The sequence below is a fragment of the Parasteatoda tepidariorum genome, chromosome 3, assembly GCF_043381705.1.
Source record: "Parasteatoda tepidariorum isolate YZ-2023 chromosome 3, CAS_Ptep_4.0, whole genome shotgun sequence".
In the NCBI taxonomy this organism is placed as follows: Eukaryota; Metazoa; Arthropoda; class Arachnida; order Araneae; family Theridiidae; genus Parasteatoda; species Parasteatoda tepidariorum.
In genome coordinates this window covers 31201319-31220784 of record NC_092206.1, presented here as the reverse complement: position 1 = coordinate 31220784, position 19466 = coordinate 31201319, and the positions used below count along the sequence as shown (strand labels likewise).

Genomic DNA, 19466 nt, shown 5'->3' with positions numbered 1-19466 from the left:
GTTTAGGAAGATAGATAGATAGATATATGGTGTTACAAACCTTTCGCTTCCGTTCAGTTCAAATCCAGAAATTTCAGAAAAATCTAAAATTATAAATGGAGATGCAGTGCATGTATTGTTTAATAAAATTTGCGGAATTTTCAATAAATTGCCAAAATCCACTCTTACCTGTATAATTTTTAATTACGGAAGCATAGGTGATGCTAATTAAACAAATGACTGCTATAACTACTAATTTCATTTCCTTTGTCATCTAAAATTATAATATTGGCTCTATTAAGCAGTGCGAGATATTTAAAAGTTCGGTGAAAAATACATCTACTTATAAATTTTAATCCATACCTTCAAAATAATATTTTGACAGAGTTTGCTACAATTTTGACTCTCATAAAATAAGTTAAGAGACAACAATGCTGAAACACGTAAAACTATATATAATACATAAATGACAGACAGTGAGAGAGAAAAAAAATAAAATTAATGAAACATTCTAAATAATTTTTTTATTTCATGATCGGATTTTAACGTACTGGGACTCAAATTTGATTGCTTGAGAGGTGACCTCAAATATGCTAATTAATTACTGCAAACGATATTTTAAGTTACGAAATCAAACGCAAAAATGTAATTTCTCTGAATAAACATACCACTCTTTTGATTGATTTAAATTTCTTGCGGTGAAAAAGATATTTACAATGTCGGTATAAAATGGATTCAACACATTTGGAATCTTAAAAACGATATCAAAAAATAACAGAAACATTGGAGTAAGATTGTCGGTTTATGGGGAGTAACAACCGCTAGAGAGAGAAACACAAACCAAAGAAAAACGCACTTTAATATATTTCCAAAGAAAAACAAACTTAAACTATATTTAATAAATGGAAAAACCTCCATGATAGGCAATTATAGCTTCAATCCCCTGAATCATTCTTTTTACGAGCTCTTAAATAATAATTGGCATTTTCTTCCACTTGGAATGAAGATGACATCTAATTTCTTTTAGAATTTTGGAAGATGGTTGAACTCCTTAATTCTGTGGTCCAATTTGTCCTAAAGGTTCTCGATAGGGAACAGGTCTCTAGGCTCTTAATAGAACAGTTCATTCAATTTAACCCTTTGCCACTAAGCAAATTCATGGTGGACGTCGCATCGTGAGAGCTAATGTTGTCCCGTAAGTAACATGGGTGCAAAACTTCGGCAGCACGCTGTTATCAAAAATAGTGCAAAATAGTGTTAGCGAGTTTACCATGATTTTGGACCGGATTTTACATTGTTTAAAGTGTTATTACACAATATATTATCCACTCTGTACACAAAACTCATTTTATAATTACAATATTTTGTTATAAAAAATGCATCATTTTTATACAGGCTGAAACTTTTAATTAGGATTCTAAGAGAATATGTTAAAGGCGATGTTTACGGAACACTTTTGTCAATAGTTTTAGAGACTTAGACTACAAAATAAATTGAGATCACTACATCTTCCATATAACAAATGTTTGATGAAAAGAAAAATGCGAATTTCTAGCACAACTATCACAGAAAGTTAAAATTGATTGTAATGCATTTTTGAAGGGTGAAAATTCTTTTATTTGAAGAAAATTCTTATACACCTTAAAACTTAAAAATGATAATAAAATTCTTGAAACAATTGTTTTTTAATTTTAAACGTTCACATTACAAACTTTTATTTTTCGTAGAAATTTGAAGCAGTGTCTGAAGTAGTTAGAAACTCATATTTTTTCCCATCCACCATTATTTATACAAATTTTTATATTAAGTCTGTGTAAAAGTGTTAATTGTACAGGAACAAAATAGTCAAAATTCTAATCATAAATATTAGTTCGGGAAATATTTATTTTAATAACTTATCACTGTAATTTTTAACAACTGTTAAAGGAACACTGCTTTCAAAACCTTCATCAAGTTTAAAAATTATATAGAATTAAAAATCTAAGTTAGTTTTAGTTTTTAAATTCTACACGGTTTAACAAATTACAATAAGTGTAAAAATTATGATCTGTTGATTAAAAATTGCATGAATAAAATGTGAAAAAGAACATATGTTACTTCCAAATCATTTATACTTATTTCAGATACTTAATTTTTTAGGGGCTATATTAATTTTTAGCTTCTTATTATTTAATTGAAAATATCATTTCTAATTAACACATTTTTTTATTTTAATTAAAGTATCTCTATTCATAGCGGTGTACAACAGTGTACTGGAAATAAAAGTTGTATGATCAGTATAGTGAAAATTCAAGAGTTTATATCAGTTGTCGATACAACATTTTCTTTTTAACTAAAGGGCCATTAATTTTTTTTATGTCACTTGATCGTGCTCATTTTACAATGCGAGGGGAGAAAAAAGATTTAACTTTTGAACTTTATTAAAGCTTTATATTATAATTTACAATTATTAAAGCGTAGATAAACAGAGCAAAATATTTCTGTTTTTTATTATCTATAAATTCGTTGGTATAAAAGTAAAACAAAATATAACAAAAATTAGGTTTAAGCACTTACTAGTTTTTTTGAAATCAGAAAACTTTAGACAGAAATGATATTTTTTTTAGCAATTTGGGTGATATATATTTCTTTTTCTTAAGTTCTAACTATAAAAAAAAAATCCAAAGACAATCAGTGTTTGATTTCGTGTGCACATGTGTAAATCAATCACAGTTGACACATTTCTTATTTACAATATTACAGGTATGATCTTTTTTAATACAAATGTTTCTTTCAACTATTGTGGTACTTCAGAACTGAAAAAAAATGTGTTTCAGTGCATTTAAAATAAAATAAAAAATAGTAAAAACAAAAAACTGATTCAATCAAGATTTAAGCATTTGTCCGTAAGAAGATTATACAACTTATGTTTCTAAAGATCTAAATCAGTTTAGGAAGTTCTAAATTTTTTTAATTTGTCTTTCCTCTTCTTCTATTTGTTATAACAAAGAAAATACTACTACCTTAGTGTCGCTTGCTTTAATGTTTGTCAATATTTAAGTTTCATTCGCCTAGATTTAAGAAACAAGCAGATACAGTACTTATAATGGCAATACTAGAAATATTTAATACTACATTTAATTGAGCATAAAGCGAATTTTTTTAAGCCGTTCATTAATTCGTTCGCCAAAGGTTTTTTTAATTTTTTTTATTTATTTCCAATGAGCAGCACAAGTGCGCACACATGAGCAGACCTAGTGCGTTCTCCAGAAGTGGTATTCACTCTTTCAGGACCACCACAATGGGTGAGATACCGTTGGCAATGTTAATTTGGAGGTCTAGTTTTTGCCACACTAGATGGCAGCACCTTATTTGGATGCTAAAGTGCACTAGGAATTTAATTTTGCCAGAAATGCCAAGAGCCAATAAGGCACTCCAGGGATATTTTACATGCCGCATAATCATACGACATGGCCGCTGAGAATTTTCTGCATCCCGAAAATTCGGTGTCTGGGCCGAGGATCGAACCGGCAGACTTGGGCTTAGAAGGCCGACGACAAACCAACTGCGTCACCCAGCCACCGTTCGCCAAAAGTAGCGACTGATGTTTCACTACACCAAACACCAAGAAATTATCTGAGGTGCTTCACCAAGTATTTACCGTCATTTTTGTTGTTAAATACTAAAATTTTTTACAGTTTACAGTGTACATATATATTAGATGTCTGCAACCACAATACCCTATACCAAGGGTTTTCAACTTGCATGAAGATGGGGGCCGCAATTAAAAACACCAGTCAAATGGCGGGCCGCAACTTTATCAAAATTTTATATAGGACTCTTTTATGTTTGAAGGAACATTAAATACTACTGTCAGATTTTTATCAAGTTGTACAAAACAAAAGTATTGAATTATAAATTAAAATAACAAGTAGATTTTTAAAAATATTTAATTGCATATTAAGGAATTCTATAACTTTAATGTGCACCCATGTATTAAACAATTAATGTGCAACATATAGGTAACACAACTGACACTCATTGGCCAGGGACAGAGGAAGTGTACTTGCATTCGAAAGGAAACTTAATAAATAAGAATTATATTTTGCTTTTAAATATAAAGTTTTTGATAATATTAAAAAACAAAATAACAAGCACTACAAATAATGTCATTACTTATCATTTTGAATCTTCTCTTAATCAGAAACTAAATTATATTCACAAAATACAAAAAAAGCGAAATAAAAAAGGGCGACGTGCACGATTATTTTTGTATTTGAATAAATTGTTTCTTGAATGCAAAACATGAGTATTAAGTTTTTTTTTTTTGCATCGTTGGCATGTTAAATTTCACAGAAACGAAAAAATTAGGTTTTTTTAACGAATGAAAGGTATTTTAAACCCACATAGTTTTTTTACGAAAATTGTCCCCAAAGGACAACTAATATCTTCGCCGGCCACAAAAATAGGCTTCGCGGGACGGATGCGGCCCGCGAGGCTCCAGTTGGTAGCCACTGCCCTATACCAATATAATCTATTACCACAATTTGGTACTTACAACTCGAGAAGTAGACGATCACTGATACACAGACACGTGACCTATGACCTCAGCATCAGTTGATCGTTTATAAAAAAAAATGGCGAGTTAAAGTCGAGCTAAGTTTCTCCACATAAGTTAAAATTTTAATTAATGGGAATTTAATTAAATGCAACGCTGTATCGCATATCGAATTTATTAAAATATAATTATTTCTCATCTAGGTCTTTTACATAAGATTTATTATTTGTTTATGTATTTTATTGTAAACGTGATATATTTTTGTTTTTTGTACCTGACAACTTCGCTGCATAATTAGTTAGTTTATGTTCGACATGACCCCATGCCTATCTTTGTGTTAAGTATAATAGTATAAATATAAATTGAAAGAATTTAAATCTTTGTGAAAGAATATAGAATGTGTCACTCAAGAGGAATGATACTTGCGAGGCTGGGTTTACTTGAAATAGAATAGAAAGAACAGTTGCTAACGTAAACAAATACCATGTTTCAACAACTAATCAGGATTGAGATATCCACACTACATCACTTGCAGGCAATTTTTTATAGCTTGGAAACAGATAAGCACCAAATAAACTATGCTAAATACTTTCCACACTAAAATTGAAAACATTTTTTTTTAAATATAAAAGCTGGAAAAAACTTCTGCCATTTTTACTGTTTATGGAATTTCACTTATTTTTTGTCTACCTGTTTCAAAATTAAAAGTTTTTATCGATTCCTCTGTAAAGTTTAAGTGTGCATATGAGCGATAAAAAATAATTTTAATTATTAGAGTAGTATAAGATTTGAATTTGTTGAAAATCTGGAAAGTTTCTAGCAATTCTCTAAATAGTTTTTGTACTTTTTTTGAAGAAAAAAAAAAGCTTTGCATGATGGAGTTATCACAAATTTTATTTTGTACTATTAAACAAAGTTTATTTAAAATGACACCAGCATTGTGGGGGATAATGCCCCATTAAAATATATTTTCTTTCGCATACTTTTTTTCCATACACCATGACATATGTGTGTACGGGTGAACGATTATTGTAAGGTACTATTAATTAAATTTTGTCTTATAATACAAAATAGAATTTGTGGTTAACCCCTTATTATTCAGAGCTTTCTTTTAAAAAGTACAAAAACTACTTAGAAAGTTGCCAGAAACTTTTTAAATTTTCAAGATATTCAAATTATACTTTTCTCTTTAGCTACCAAATACAATTCGCTACAAAATTGTGAATTATTTTTGCATTTTTTCCTGGTATGCTTACAATGAAAGAACTATTTTTAAATGCTTATATCTTGCACAATTTTTTTTTTTAATTTAAAAATAATAATTTTGTAATTAATTTAAAAATGCTTCGAAAATTGTGTTTAAACTTTATTGAGAATCTTGAAAATTATGGCAAAAAACATTAAAACAAAATAGTTGGGGTTTTTTTTTATAAAAAAAATGTGCATATCGCTATAAATATTTAAGCTAAGTTTACGAAATTTTATGCAATTTTCGTAAATAACCACCTAAGCAATCGATACAAGTTACAAGCTCATTTACTTATTTTCTGACGTAGGATATTAAAAATACCTGTTTTGGTTCGTAATCTATTATCGGTATCTCAAACTTTTGAAAGTTTTAAACTTTACTGCTAAGTATGAGAAATCACATGACCTAAACACTTCTAAAGTTACAAAATAATCCTCTAAGTATTTTTTGAGAAATTAAAAAAAATGTCAAGAACTGAAAGTGTCTTTTCCATTAATGAAGGGTAGTGAATATTTAACCTTTTAAAGGTAGTTGAAATCGGACTATATAATAAATAACATCGAGGATTTTTTTTTGTTTTTTTTTTTTGGTTTTCTGTTGTGTAAGATTTTTTGAGAAATTTTAGATACTTTCGCATCGCTTATTTCAAATCTACAATAGATTTCTTTTTCTAAGCTACAGTTTTTTTTCCTAACAAACAAACATTTTTAGCCTATTTTTTGTCGAAATATACAAGTGTAAAAGCTTTATATGTAATTGGGAGTCACATAAATGTAGCGACTTACTTCTAGGGGAGTTCGAGAAAATCATCAGGATTAAAATTGCATAGTAACCCATGGCCAGAAATGTTGTCGTACGCCGCTTGGGGCGCTTTCCTTTTATGAATTGTTTCCTCGTGTGCTTCTGAACAGGCCATAATAGGGAAACATTTGATGATGACATTTCCCGTCTGGGTTCCAACACAATTTTAATCCTGATGATACAGTTTTTCGCAACATTTACTCGACTCCCTGTTATATATGACGTTTTTAGACTTGTACATTTCGATAAAAAAAAAGGATTAAAAATGTCAGTTTAGAAAAAATCTGTAGCTTTAGGAGCAAAAGTAATTTCAGATTTGAAATACCGACTCCCGACTTAGATAAGATCAAGTATTTGCATAAATGCAAAAAAAAAAAATTCCCCATNAAAAAAAAAAAAAAAAAAAAAAAAAAAAAAAAAAAAAAAAATTGCACCCCACTGTTATTTAAGTGTTTCGTCATTTTTGTTTATTTATTTACTTTTTTTACTATAAATTCAGCAATAAAATAAACAAAATTCTCTTTGGTATCAGCACGCATTCTTTCTTTTGATTTATTTTCATCAATCAACAATAACATTTAAAAATATTTACACTTGAATCCCATCAGAATTCTGCAGTTATTAATGATCTTCCTTTTCCTGTTTTATAAGATATTGTCATTTCAACGTACGACATATTTATAAATGTCCGATATCCAATCTCCAGTTTTTTGTAGAAGTGTCCCGGTCCTTTCGCACCAACATTTTTGAAGCTCTTGTTCTTTGACATTCTTACGCTTGTCTGAGTCTTTTGTCAATGCATAGCATTTGCATATAATATCAGAAAAACCATTTTGACAGCAGGCATCTTTGCTGTTTGTGCATTCCTCTTTTAGTTCAAGACATTTCACTCTAAAAGGAAATTTTAATAGTAAACATAAATAACAGACATAAATGTTTTTGAAAAATAAAATGATTTTGCTACTTAATAACTTGATTACGTGAGTGTGCAATGCGGTTCGAATCTTAAAATCGAAATTTTGATCTCAGACAGTTAATAATTTATAAGAGCTCAGTGTCAGATGATAATGAAAGGTTTAATTGCTTCTTGACTACTATCAGTAGAATTTTCTGCCAGAGAATTTTTTATATTTTTTCATAACCGTCGTTCAACACTTGACCCAATTTTTTGGGTTTACGACTTCCAATGTTCAACTCCGTAGCCTTGTTATTTTGAACCCAATACAGAAGACAAGGGAACTCCTGGATTAAGTATTAGGAGAAATTTGCCTTCATGGAGGACTTTTTGATGGACTTAACCCCATTTGCGTTTCATGAGGAGGAAAATCACGAAAACCTCCCACGGTTAAACTGACGGCCCAGGAGACTTTTACCCCTTGATCCGTCAACCACTGAAGATATTTTGCGTCAACACTGTCGTCGATGCAAGCCGTGTGCTGAATTCGTACGAACCAGCAATCGCTGGGATTCGAACGCGGTTCACCTCATTAGAAGGCGAACACTTTATCCCTGAGCCACTGTTCCGCCAGCGAATTTATCTCGAATCATATCTTTTTGAGGATTATCTGATTAAAAAAATCGGAAAACTCACATTTTAACATGGTTTTTCGAAGTTCTTTCGTCAAGGAAATGAGCTTTGCGTCAAGTTTCAAATTTTTAAAAATTACTCTGGATAGGAGAATTTTAAAAAAAACGAAAAAACAGAGCTTTACGGAGCTTTGTGTCAAGTTTCAATCATTTCAGAAGCAGAAATCAATCATTTCTAGCAGAATTTCAATCTATATTCTTCAGAGATAATTATTTCTTAGTTACATTCTCATGTAAAATATCCATAATTGGATGAATAATTACGTAAATACTCCGCAAATCGAAAATTATGATAACAAAGAAATTATGAGAGTGGCATTTTCAAGTAAAAGTTATAGAAAATGTCTTGAAACTCAATTTTCTTTGTTCGAATTATTTTAAAAATATAAAGAGCACAATTCATACATATTTTTTTCGTAATTCGACATACTATTCATATTGTATAAATACCTATGTATGTCATAGTATTCCTCATTCGGTTCAGCAAGTATTTCTGAAATAAGCAAATATAGAATTTAGGTAATTTGTTACAGGTATAAATAAACTATTTTCAAAAAAATAAATGTAAAAAAATACTCTAAACTATTTTAAATATTACTCTGTAATAAATAATAATCAAATTTTCTAATTTTTCATAATTTGACACTATAAACAATTTCATAGAGATATTAAAATATTCACATTGTCAAATTATATTATTTTATAACCGTCATTGAACAGATTACCCAATTTTTGGGTTTGCGACTACTAATTTTTAACTCCGTGGCCTTGTAATTTTGAACCCAATCCAGAAGACAAGGGAACTCTTGGATCAAGTATTGGAAAGAATTTGCCTTTGCAGAGGACTTTGCAGCTCTAACCAATGATCCGTCTACCACTGAGGATATTTTACGTCAGCACTTTGGTTGGAGCGAGCCGGGTGTGGAATTCAGCCATCCCTGGGATTCGAACTCGGTTGACCTCATTGGAGCTCAACCTTTATCCTCTGAGCCACCACTGCTCATTGTCAAATTATGTAAAAATTAGATATTTCATATGGTCAAATATATTCATATTGTTAAATTATGTAAGACTTTTTATGTGGATTTGAAAGAAACTGCGTTTTTAGCATTAACCTGAGTTTGAATGAAATAAGCTTTGAATTTAATTCGAAATTTTGAATTGTTTTTTTTTTCCCTTCAAATAGCGTTTATCATACTTTCAGTATACTTATTTGATCAAAAATTTGAAAAAATGAATAGTATATACCAAAAGTAATCGGCACCATTTATTTAAAAAATCAAATAAAAAAAATGAAAGGAAATAATCGCAACCTATGAAACTAGAAAATTAATTCTCACCAAGTTTCAAAATTTATTTCAAAGGTCTTCAACATATGACCCCTTTTAACCTACAATATCTATAAAATATTTTTCTTATAAAACATTTTCAGGTAACGTGTCGCAGTCTGAGGAATAAATTAACTAACGCCCTTGAAAATAACTTAATTAGAATGGTCTGATTTAGAGTGGGAAAAGTTTTATTCAGACAAAACGACTTTTGAAATTCGCAGCAGCCTTATTCGTGGATACTTAATAGAGAAGAGATGCTACTTTCTTATTTTTATTTCCACCTTATACAGTACAGAACCCGTTATCCGGAAATCAGAAAACCGGAAAACCAAAAAACCGGAACGTAATTCGATTAATTTTCTCGCCATTTTTTAAAAAAAAAATTTTTTTCCTCATAAGATTCTACGATTTTTCTTTCTTTTTTTAAAGATGTTTACTTTACCATCATTTTGGAAATAATCATTAGTGTATTACTTCATCGTTTTTTCTTATTTTTAAGATTATTTCCAAATTTTCTTCTTTTTAGTTGGGTTTAACAATAAAAAAAAACGGCTTTTTGTAGAGATTCAGAAAAGCGGAAAAATCAGTTATCCGGAATAGCGATGGTCCCGACCGTTCCGGATAACCGGTTCCCTAAAGATGAAAAGAAAAATTATAACTTTACTTTTAGTTAAGCTTATAGTATCGTGTAATCAATTCATCTCTAAGTAGACGTTTAATATAATTCTCGAAGACATATAACACACCCTCTTTCGAAGCTTAGACATGACTTTTGTCGCAGGTAATTTAATTAAAATTGAGTTTGTCCATTTTCTTAATGTTATTCTTTTGTCCCTGAATTTTTTTATGTTATTTACAGCTACGTACTCGTTTTATTCACTGTTTCTGTACACTAATTTAAAACTCGCTGTTCTAAACATATATTGCTCGTAAATATTTTTATTGTATGCATCACAGCATTTGAAAATGTTTTAAATTAATCAAAATATATAAATATTTAAAAAAAATTAAATTTGAATCAAAATTAAATTTAATAGTTAGTTTAAATCATTAGTTTTTTTGTTTCGAAACAAGCTTTTTTCTTTTCTTTTTAAAAAGGAACAGTTGTGAACCTTTTTTTTTTTGTTCAATCTGAAAATTTGTTCTTAAATTAATGGCATAACCAAGTACAGTATGCAAAAGGGCGCGGGGACCTCAAATTAAAGCAGTTATGATTTAAGTTACGAAATCAGACAAAAAAAGCTTACTTTCTCTGAATAAGCAAAAAAAAAATTTTTTTTTTTGACGGATTCATATTTTTGACCCCCAAAACAGAAGGGAGTAACCGCAATCTGAGAAATTTGGTCTCAATAGCTTGGTCAGGAAAGAAGCCCTAAGTTTGGACCCCTTAATGTTAAATTTACTTTTTGCGTATTTCACCATATCTCGAGAACTTTTTAAGCTAATTGAAAAATTTTTGCACTGAATTAAAAAACTCGGTTATCCAAAGAAAATTCCATGCAAAATCTAACTTTTAGTAAATATTTATAACTTTAAATCATTTTACTAAATAATATTTAGAAAATTATAAATTAAAAAGTATACATTTTAAAGAATGCAATTTTAAATAGCAAAATACAAAATTTCAGCGAAATTAGACGAATAGTTCTAATCGAATCTTAAAAAAGTAATTTATTTGAAGTTCGATTAATCAGAAATTCGATTCATTAAAAATTTTGATCTCTCTCCTGAACAAATTATTGAGAAAATATTTTCCTCGAATGCGGCTTATTTAGAGAAGAGATATGTTTATTCAGAGAAAGTACGTTTTGAGGACTGATTTCATGACTTAAAACATTGTCTGTTTTAATTAATAAGCATATTTGAGGTAATCTCTTTAAACCATTACGATTGAGTCCCAGAACTTGAAGATCCGATCATTAGATCAAAAGTTATTCAGGGTGATCCGATCCGTTTTTACATCCTTCCTTCCTAGCATAATCCTTCTACTGCGTATGGTGAATTACCATTAACATTTATGGCGAAACATTATTTCTCGGTTAATATAAATTCAATGCAAAAAAAAAAAAATCTTAGTATTAATTAGAACGTTTTGTCAAATAATTATCCCATAAAGAAAATTAAAATTTCGCAAAGTGAAGTATATTTTTATAATACAATGATTTCGATTTCAAATTATAATAACACAGTTCAATTTTTTGACAGTTAAATTGTTTATGATTTGTTACCAATTTCTCTAAAACACTCAATAATAAGCGCTCTTACCTTCTATTTCTTGTATAACAGAGCCACATGCAACAGAAATTGTGCCCAATGTAATCAAAACTATAGAGTATTTCATGACTTCCTAAATAAAAGGAGAGAACTGGTTAGATCGCTGAAGCATAACTCCGTAGAGGGAACTAAATGATAAAATATTCATAGCTCTTCATATAGTCACGTGACTTATCTTTAATATGTTGCCTTTGACCAGAAGTAGGTATTCTTTTCATGTGACTGCGAAAATTTTACATTTTTAACTAAACAGGGATTTAAAACTCTTAATAACGAATTCATGAATTTAACACTTACACGGTGTAATAAGCAAATTTAACTAATTATGATATAATTAAATGTGATTTAATATTGATTTAATGTAATCGTCGTTGAACAGCCGACCGAATTTTCAGTTTGCGGCTACCTATGTTCAACTCCGTAGCCTTGTAATTTTGAACCCAATCCAGAAGACAAGACTCAAGTATTGGGAGAAATTTGCCATCGTGGAGGAATTTTTGATGGAACTATCCCATATTTGCGTTACATGGAGAGGAAAACGACGAAGACCTACCTTCCATGGTTAGCTTGATGGCAAGATGACTCTAACCCATGATCCGTCTACCACTGAGGATATTTTAAGTAGGGAGCGGAATTCGAATAAACTAGACTTCGACGGATTCGAACCCGTTTCGCCTCATTGGGAGGCGAGCCCTCTATCCCTTGAGCCACCACAGCTCAATGTAATTTAATAGGCAAAAGCAATATTATGAAAAATGCGCGAATGTAGTTATCTAGGCTAAACAGATTGTAGCGCTGCTCTAGTGGTCGCTGGAGGAACTTTTCAGAGTTCGAATTTCGGAATTTTCCCCGAAATATACGTAATATTTCCTTACTTTAATTTAATTTACATTAATTTATTTCCCCCCCTATTACATTCATCGTGGAGTGCTGTGAATTTTGTTTTGTTTAATTCCTTTCATAAAAATTTTACTTACTTTTTACCACATCGCTATACAGCCGCACATACAACGACATAAATAACAAAAAAATAGAGTATAAAAAAATAATTAATTGTATTTTTTTCTCTTCTAAATCTTGTGGTTTCAATCTTCACTTTTTTTTTTTTTTTTTTTTTTTTTTTTTTTTTTTTTTTTTTTTTTTNTTTTTTTTGCCAAAGACTTTTTTATGTTAAATAAGTATTCTTTTTTAAGTATTTAAAACACGTTACCTAACGGTTTTCAGTATTTTTACCAAAAATATTCAGATGCTTTCATAAAATCTCGTGATTTGTCTGTTAAATGCTATTTAAACTATTTATTCATACCGGATGCGTTAAAAAATTTGAGGAAACTCTTATAACTCAAAAAATGTACCTGGGATCAAGAACCTAAATTTAAAAAAATAATAATAATGTTATCTCAAAATATAAAATAAAGAATGCTAAAAAAAGAATTAAAAAACAAGAACATACATATGCCGTTATTTTTTTTTCCATTCAATATGCTTTGAAAAAACAAGCCCTTTGGAAATATCACTAAGTTTACGAACTAATTTGAATGCTTTAATGATATTTTAATTTTTTGCGCAGTTCACTATCTCTTTAGAACTTTTTAAGCAAATCGAACAATTTTTTTGCACACAGTTGTAAAATTCTGTTATACAAAATTAGTTTAATGTAAAATAATTTTATTGCGTAGCTATTTATTGCTTTTTATTATTTTTTTAATAAGACTCGAGAAATTTTGGATTGTCAAGTGTACAAATTTTACACCATTTTTAAAAAATATTTCGCATCGAAATTTTTACATCGTTTTAGAGAAAGTTTCTGAGTTGTACAATTTTAATAAGTCGATCGTATATTTCAAATTTGATTTCTCGACAACTAGTCAACCGATTTTATCAAATTTTGATTTTAATAGACAAATAGACGTAAATTATTAGGCGTTTAATTAAATAGACGTAAAAATTTATACACATTACAATTCAAAAATTTTCGAATATTATTAAATAAAATATTTAAAAAGTAATATAAATAATTACTGCAAATTATTTTTACATGGAATTATTAAAGGATAAACCAGTTTTATAACTGTTTGCAAAAATGTTTCGATTCGGTAACAAAGTTCTCGAGTTGAGAAAAGTACACAAAAAGTGAAATTTAAGTTGTTCAAACTTTCGATAATTCTCTTGCCTATACTATTGGGGCTATAATTTCCATCTTGCAACTATCCTCCGTATGTTGAAGATTAGAAACCCATATCCATAGGGTGACCAGATTTTTTCGGGCAATTCCGGGGACACTCATCTCTCTCTTCCCCCCTCCCCCCCAAATTTTATCGACAGAAAAAATTGAAAAAAAAATTTGATCATTTATCTTTAAAAAAAAATTTTTTTTTTCGTTTACATTTTTTTAATAATTTATTATATAAATTATATCGTTAAAATCGTGATCATAACATTTTTACACAATTTTAAAAGTAATTAACAAAACAATTGTATTGCTTTTAAAATTATACTATTTCTAAACACNCATATCTTCGGATCATCCTCAGGGATGTTTCCCAGACCGTCGCCAATAGCCCATTGTGCAGCTCTAGTGCGACGTAAATGAACAACAACAACAACAAAATGTAGAATAATTAGAATTTATAAAAATTAATTAGTCGTAAGTGATAATAATAACAATTTCATAAAAAATGGTTTCATACTTTATTGGTTAGATATTTATAAAATGTTTACCTGATTATAAAATGTTTTAGTTATTTTTCTAAAATGAAACGGAAATGTAGTAATTGTTGTTTTTAGTGGAAATTAGCTAATATTGGCAGTTTATGTAACCCAAGATATTAATTGTTTTAAAAGCAGCAACTAATATTCACGTTACGTCTTGTTTTAAACTTCTTTTCTTATATAAACATGTCTGGCGCACAGCCTAGTAAAAATGTAAACATAACTAGATATTAAAGTTATGTGTTCCAAAATTTCTGTAGTATAAGTTATAGTGTATTCTTAAAAACTAGTTTACATTTAATTTTCAATGCTTACATTAATTTGTATGAAAATTTTTGAGAAAATAAAAATTACATATAACATATTTTTATCAAATATTTTACACAAAATTTTTCAATTTTATAACCGGGGACAAAACCGGGGACGCAAACCGACCGGGGACACGAGGTCCTCGCCGGGGACAATCCCCGGAAATCGGGGACGTCTGGTCACCCTACATATCCATCAACAACAACAGCAAAATATGTTTGAGTAGAGAAAGTATGTCTTTGTGTCCAATTTCGTAACTTAAAATATTTTCTGTCTGATCAATAAGTATATTATAACGCTCAATCTACAATCAATAAATGTTTTGCACTTTTAAAATTTTTGCGTTCAATTATTTTTAATTTAATTTAAAAATTAAATTCCTTATCAAAACAATCGTGACACTAATGAATCAATACTCTATGAAAAAATGGTATGAAAAAATTAACAAAACTAAACTCACCTGCGCGACAGCCCAAGGAGGGCCGAGGCTATGCCTTGATATATAAATGATACCTTGGTAAATAAATATTTTTATCTTAATATAAATGACCTTTTTAACTATAAAGATATACAATAAGCAAGTAAAGTTAATATTTCAGCATTAAAAAAATTTAAGCTTAACGAACATAACAGGAGATTGATCAATAAAAACCATAAACAAAAACAATGACAAATCACCATAATTAATTATAATTCGAAAATGAATAAACAGCAGCCATTTCATAACATTTCTTGTTGTTATGGTATCAATATTTAGTTATGATTCGTTATATTTAGTCGCGGTCGTAATGATTCGTTTTGCTTTTCCCATTTGTTTAAGTTAGAGACTGCTCTTTCCATTCTATTTCGAATTAACCAAGCCCGTCAAGTATCAATTCTCTACAGTGACACATTCTAAATTCTTTCATAATTAAAATTAGGAAAGAATTCCAATTAAAACAATCCGTAAAAAAGAAAGAATGCACTGAGATTAAAGTACGATTACATTAATTGTCAGCATAATTTTATTTAAAAAGAATTGTTTTCTAAAAATCCCTTGCTTATTTAAAAAATATATGTTATCAATATAAAATGCATTCATGCATGAAATAGAAATAATTAATATTTGAAAATCAAATGTTTGTCATTTTAAAATATTTATTAGCAACTGGAGGGCTCAGCTCATATTCGTCAGTTCCGAAACTGATTAAGCAGTTCCTTCTGGAATTTTTTAAAATGAAGTTCTAAAACTATGCAATATGTACGTTCTATGAAACCCGTGATTTATTTATATTTTACTCAATTTATATACAATTATGACTCGATTTTCTTAACGTATTTCAGTGCTATTTGGAAATTACATTTGGAACAGAAGATTAACAGAACAACTTAATACACAATTTAAAATTTCAGTGTTTGAAGGCACAACAGTTTCAAATTCTTCATCTTAACATAGACTGGTGAAATGCATAAAGGCCAAAAAAAAAGGTTGGAAAATGAAAAAAATAAAATTTGTTGACCAATCTGCTAAAATGCATCTCTCTCTCATTAATTATAAAGCATCATTAAAAATAAAATTTGAATTACTCTGTTATATACGCAAATTAATAAGTTTAGTTAAAAACAAAAAACATTGTTAGTTAAAAACAAAAACATTGTAGAACAGGTTGTCGTTTATATGATCTGTTCGCTTTTAACTTTTCATTCCAGCTTTTTGTTGCTAACGCGAGAAAGGAAATTTCTTCCGTTTTGTGACAATATATACACTTTAATTTTTTACAGGAAATAAATTATTGTTTATCCCTAAATTAATTAAAAAATGTTAGGAATATCTAAAATGCATTCCGTTTTAAAATATCTTAGAAAGTTTGGAATTTTTGCTGAAATGTGGCGTATTTCAGACAAGATTCATTAAAATAAAAAAAATATGAACAGGTTACTTTTATTCTCAGAGTAGAGTAAGCAGTTTAAAGTAAACATTCGTGAAATAGACTTCCAAAGTTTGCCAGTTTTAGAAAGTCGACAGTAAAAATAAAAAATTTTATTGATTGCAAAAGCTTATCTCTCGTTTATGACTATTTTCCTAAACTTAGTTAATTTATCTGACATTAAGGAAATATAAAAATAAACACGCGTTTAAATCGTTATGTTTAGCTCGAGAGTAATACTGATATAAGTTAAGTTATCTAGGACAATGATTACCAATTGGTGCTCAGTGGATCCCAAGAGTTCCGAACGTTAGGATTATTTTTAAATTAGTAACGATTATATTTAAATCATATCAATGATTCTATAAAGTCTAAAAATATTAAAAAAATAATTGACTAGCAAAAGCATGAATAAAAGTAAAAATATTAAAAAATAACGGGCTAGCAAAAGCATGAATAAAATAAACACATAAAGAGATAAACAATAAAATAAAAGCAGACGATAAAATTAGAACAACAGAGAGAAATGCAGAGCTATAAGCGATAAGCAGATCGAGAGCTCGCCGCACTTAACTATACTCAATACTCAATACAACAGAGTGTTGTTGATATTTTAGTGTAGTTTTTGGTTTTTGGATTTTGAAAGTTTATTCTAACCCGTTACGGGATTTTCTATATTTTTTTGAAAGATTATTATTAACCCTGTTGAAGTATCAGCAGCCAACAACTCAACTCTATCATAGTTGTATATTTTGATTAAGATATGCTGTTATTCGAATTTGTAATTAGGCTTCCAAAATTATTGTAATTTTTCATTTTATAAATTTCCATAGTGTTTATTTCGAATCTTTAAACAAACCCGTTACGGGTAATTTAATGTCGTTATTGTATTTGTGGTGGAGTGAAATAAACGTTTTTTTAATAAAACAAAGAACTGTTTCTTAATATAGATTGATAATTTGTTTAATATATTTCAGCTGTTTATATAAAAAAATTTTATGTAATGCCAAAGAATAAAAAGTAACAAAATTTTGAAGAAAAAAAATTGTTTTATTAACAATATATTGAATAATTTATGAAAAAGATATGCATTTATAATAATTTTTATAAATATTTCTCTTATTAATCTTTTAAATTCAAAATAAAGTAACGAAAACGAAGTATGAAGAAATGCGTTTCTCTGGTAACTATTCTCAATGTTTATTATAGTTCTTTTTTGAAAGCCATAAATCAACTTATTTGATTCATTTCCAGCATATGCATGCACCAAGAATAAATTCATCCTTAAATAATACTTCATTCTTCACATTAAGTATTTCTCAAATAATTAGTAGTTTCTTTTTCTTTTTTGTTTAACATATTTACAGTTGTTAATGAACTTTATTTACAATGCCGGAGTTCCGCCTAAAGGAGCTTCATCATTTAGTGTTCCACAACCAAAACAAACTGTGTTAACCGTTGATTTAGGGTTAAAAATTTAATTTCGCAACTTGTAAGTACCAACATGTTTCGCTTGGTAGCGTAACGTTTTACGATCCAACCTGATTTACAAATTTAACCTAATCAAGTTTAAAGTGAATGATGTGATGATTTTTACATAAAAAGAGTTGCTAGTTTTAATATTCAAGACATTTATAAGGACACAAAATCGGAAAACTTACAGGACTGGAATATACTTTAAGACATTCTTCTTTTATACACCAATTTTCGAGCCTGTTTTCATCCTGGCATGGAAAAGTTCTGTTCTGGTAAAGCTATTGAACTGTCAAATGCGATGTAATCTGATATTGTTTACAGCTGCACTATTTAGAAGTGAACCAGATGCTGAGAAATCAAGTACTTTCACTTAACAAGTGTGATCGAAAACCAATTTATTGTTTTTCTACTCAATATCCTATGTCTCCTTAAATGTTATGAGATTCAATACATTTAAAAGATTGTTTTGAGTTTTTCAAAAACAAATCTATTTTTTTCTATTGTTTTAACTACCATAAGAAATAAAATAGTGTTCGAAAAAGATTTTTCAAAATTTGAGCTTCTGCAGAAGTAATAATTTCTTGTAAAGAATTATACAGCATTTGCACCATGAACGAGTTAAACTTAATAGTGTTTTTTTGATGCCAGGAAAAATATATAATACAAAAATATAATTCAAGTTCCTTTCGCTTTTAGGCAACGCTAAAACTTTAAACTAGAAATACCATCTTGTTGTAAAGACTTATCTTGGCTTAAATACTTTTAATAATTGCCAATTTAGTAAGATTTTTCCACCTAGATGAAAAATATCAAAATCTATGTATAAGTTTTGAAAATATGTTTAAGAAAATATAATGTAGTGTCCGAGTAAAACTTCAAACATTAAAATTTAAATCACAAATGCTTTTCATTATAACAAAACTGCGAATTTTTCTTATTGAGACGCTTTGCGTCATTTTCAAATTTAGCATAGAGAGCGCTGGTTAAAAATTGGCTAAATTTGATCTTTAATCAACCATCTCATACAATCTAGCAACGGTTTTAAAAATAGCATATTACTTGCAAAAAATCTTTGATTCACATGATAGAGCTTTAAAAAAACAACCTTAAGGGTCCTATTCAGACCGAAAAGAGATTCTATTTCCTTGTTAACGTACCAAAAAATTTGAGAATGATAATTACTAATCTATTAATTCACTAAGTAATATTTTTGTGTAATTTTATTCATTGAAATGTATTTTGTTAAAGTATTTTTAAAACTTGAAGTTTTGAACAATGCAAAAGTTTAAAATTGCACCCTTAAA

At 28.9% G+C, this 19466-nt stretch overlaps 2 protein-coding genes across 3 annotated transcripts in view; both read right to left on the bottom strand.

Annotated features, from left to right (window-relative positions):
- LOC107450653 (uncharacterized) overlaps window positions 1-2558 on the bottom strand; it is a 5176-nt gene extending 2618 nt beyond the window's left edge. Inside the window, exons 1-4 of the mRNA XM_016066500.3 lie at window positions 2536-2558; window positions 343-413; window positions 169-253; window positions 41-83 (exon numbers count right to left, since the gene is read on the bottom strand). Of these exons, the coding sequence (XP_015921986.1) occupies window positions 41-83; window positions 169-253 (128 nt within the window). The 5' untranslated portion in view covers window positions 343-413; window positions 2536-2558. The remainder of the gene's footprint in view (window positions 1-40; window positions 84-168; window positions 254-342; window positions 414-2535) is intronic.
- A 4524-nt stretch (window positions 2559-7082) lies between these two features.
- On the bottom strand, window positions 7083-18505 carry LOC107450651 (uncharacterized). 2 transcript variants are annotated; one of them, XM_071178457.1, is made up of 5 exons: window positions 18348-18487; window positions 15240-15292; window positions 11750-11831; window positions 8604-8646; window positions 7083-7457 (listed from the first exon to the last, which is right to left on the bottom strand). In XM_071178457.1, exons 3-5 carry the CDS (start codon window positions 11823-11825, stop codon window positions 7229-7231), a joined length of 348 nt encoding a protein of 115 aa, XP_071034558.1. In that variant the 5' UTR covers window positions 11826-11831; window positions 15240-15292; window positions 18348-18487; the 3' UTR covers window positions 7083-7228. The 2 variants fall into 2 exon arrangements, with proteins under 2 accessions (XP_071034558.1, XP_042894971.1); XM_043039037.2 differs by lacking the exon at window positions 15240-15292 and having other exon boundaries at window positions 18348-18505.
- Between the last annotated feature and the right edge of the window lie 961 nt (window positions 18506-19466).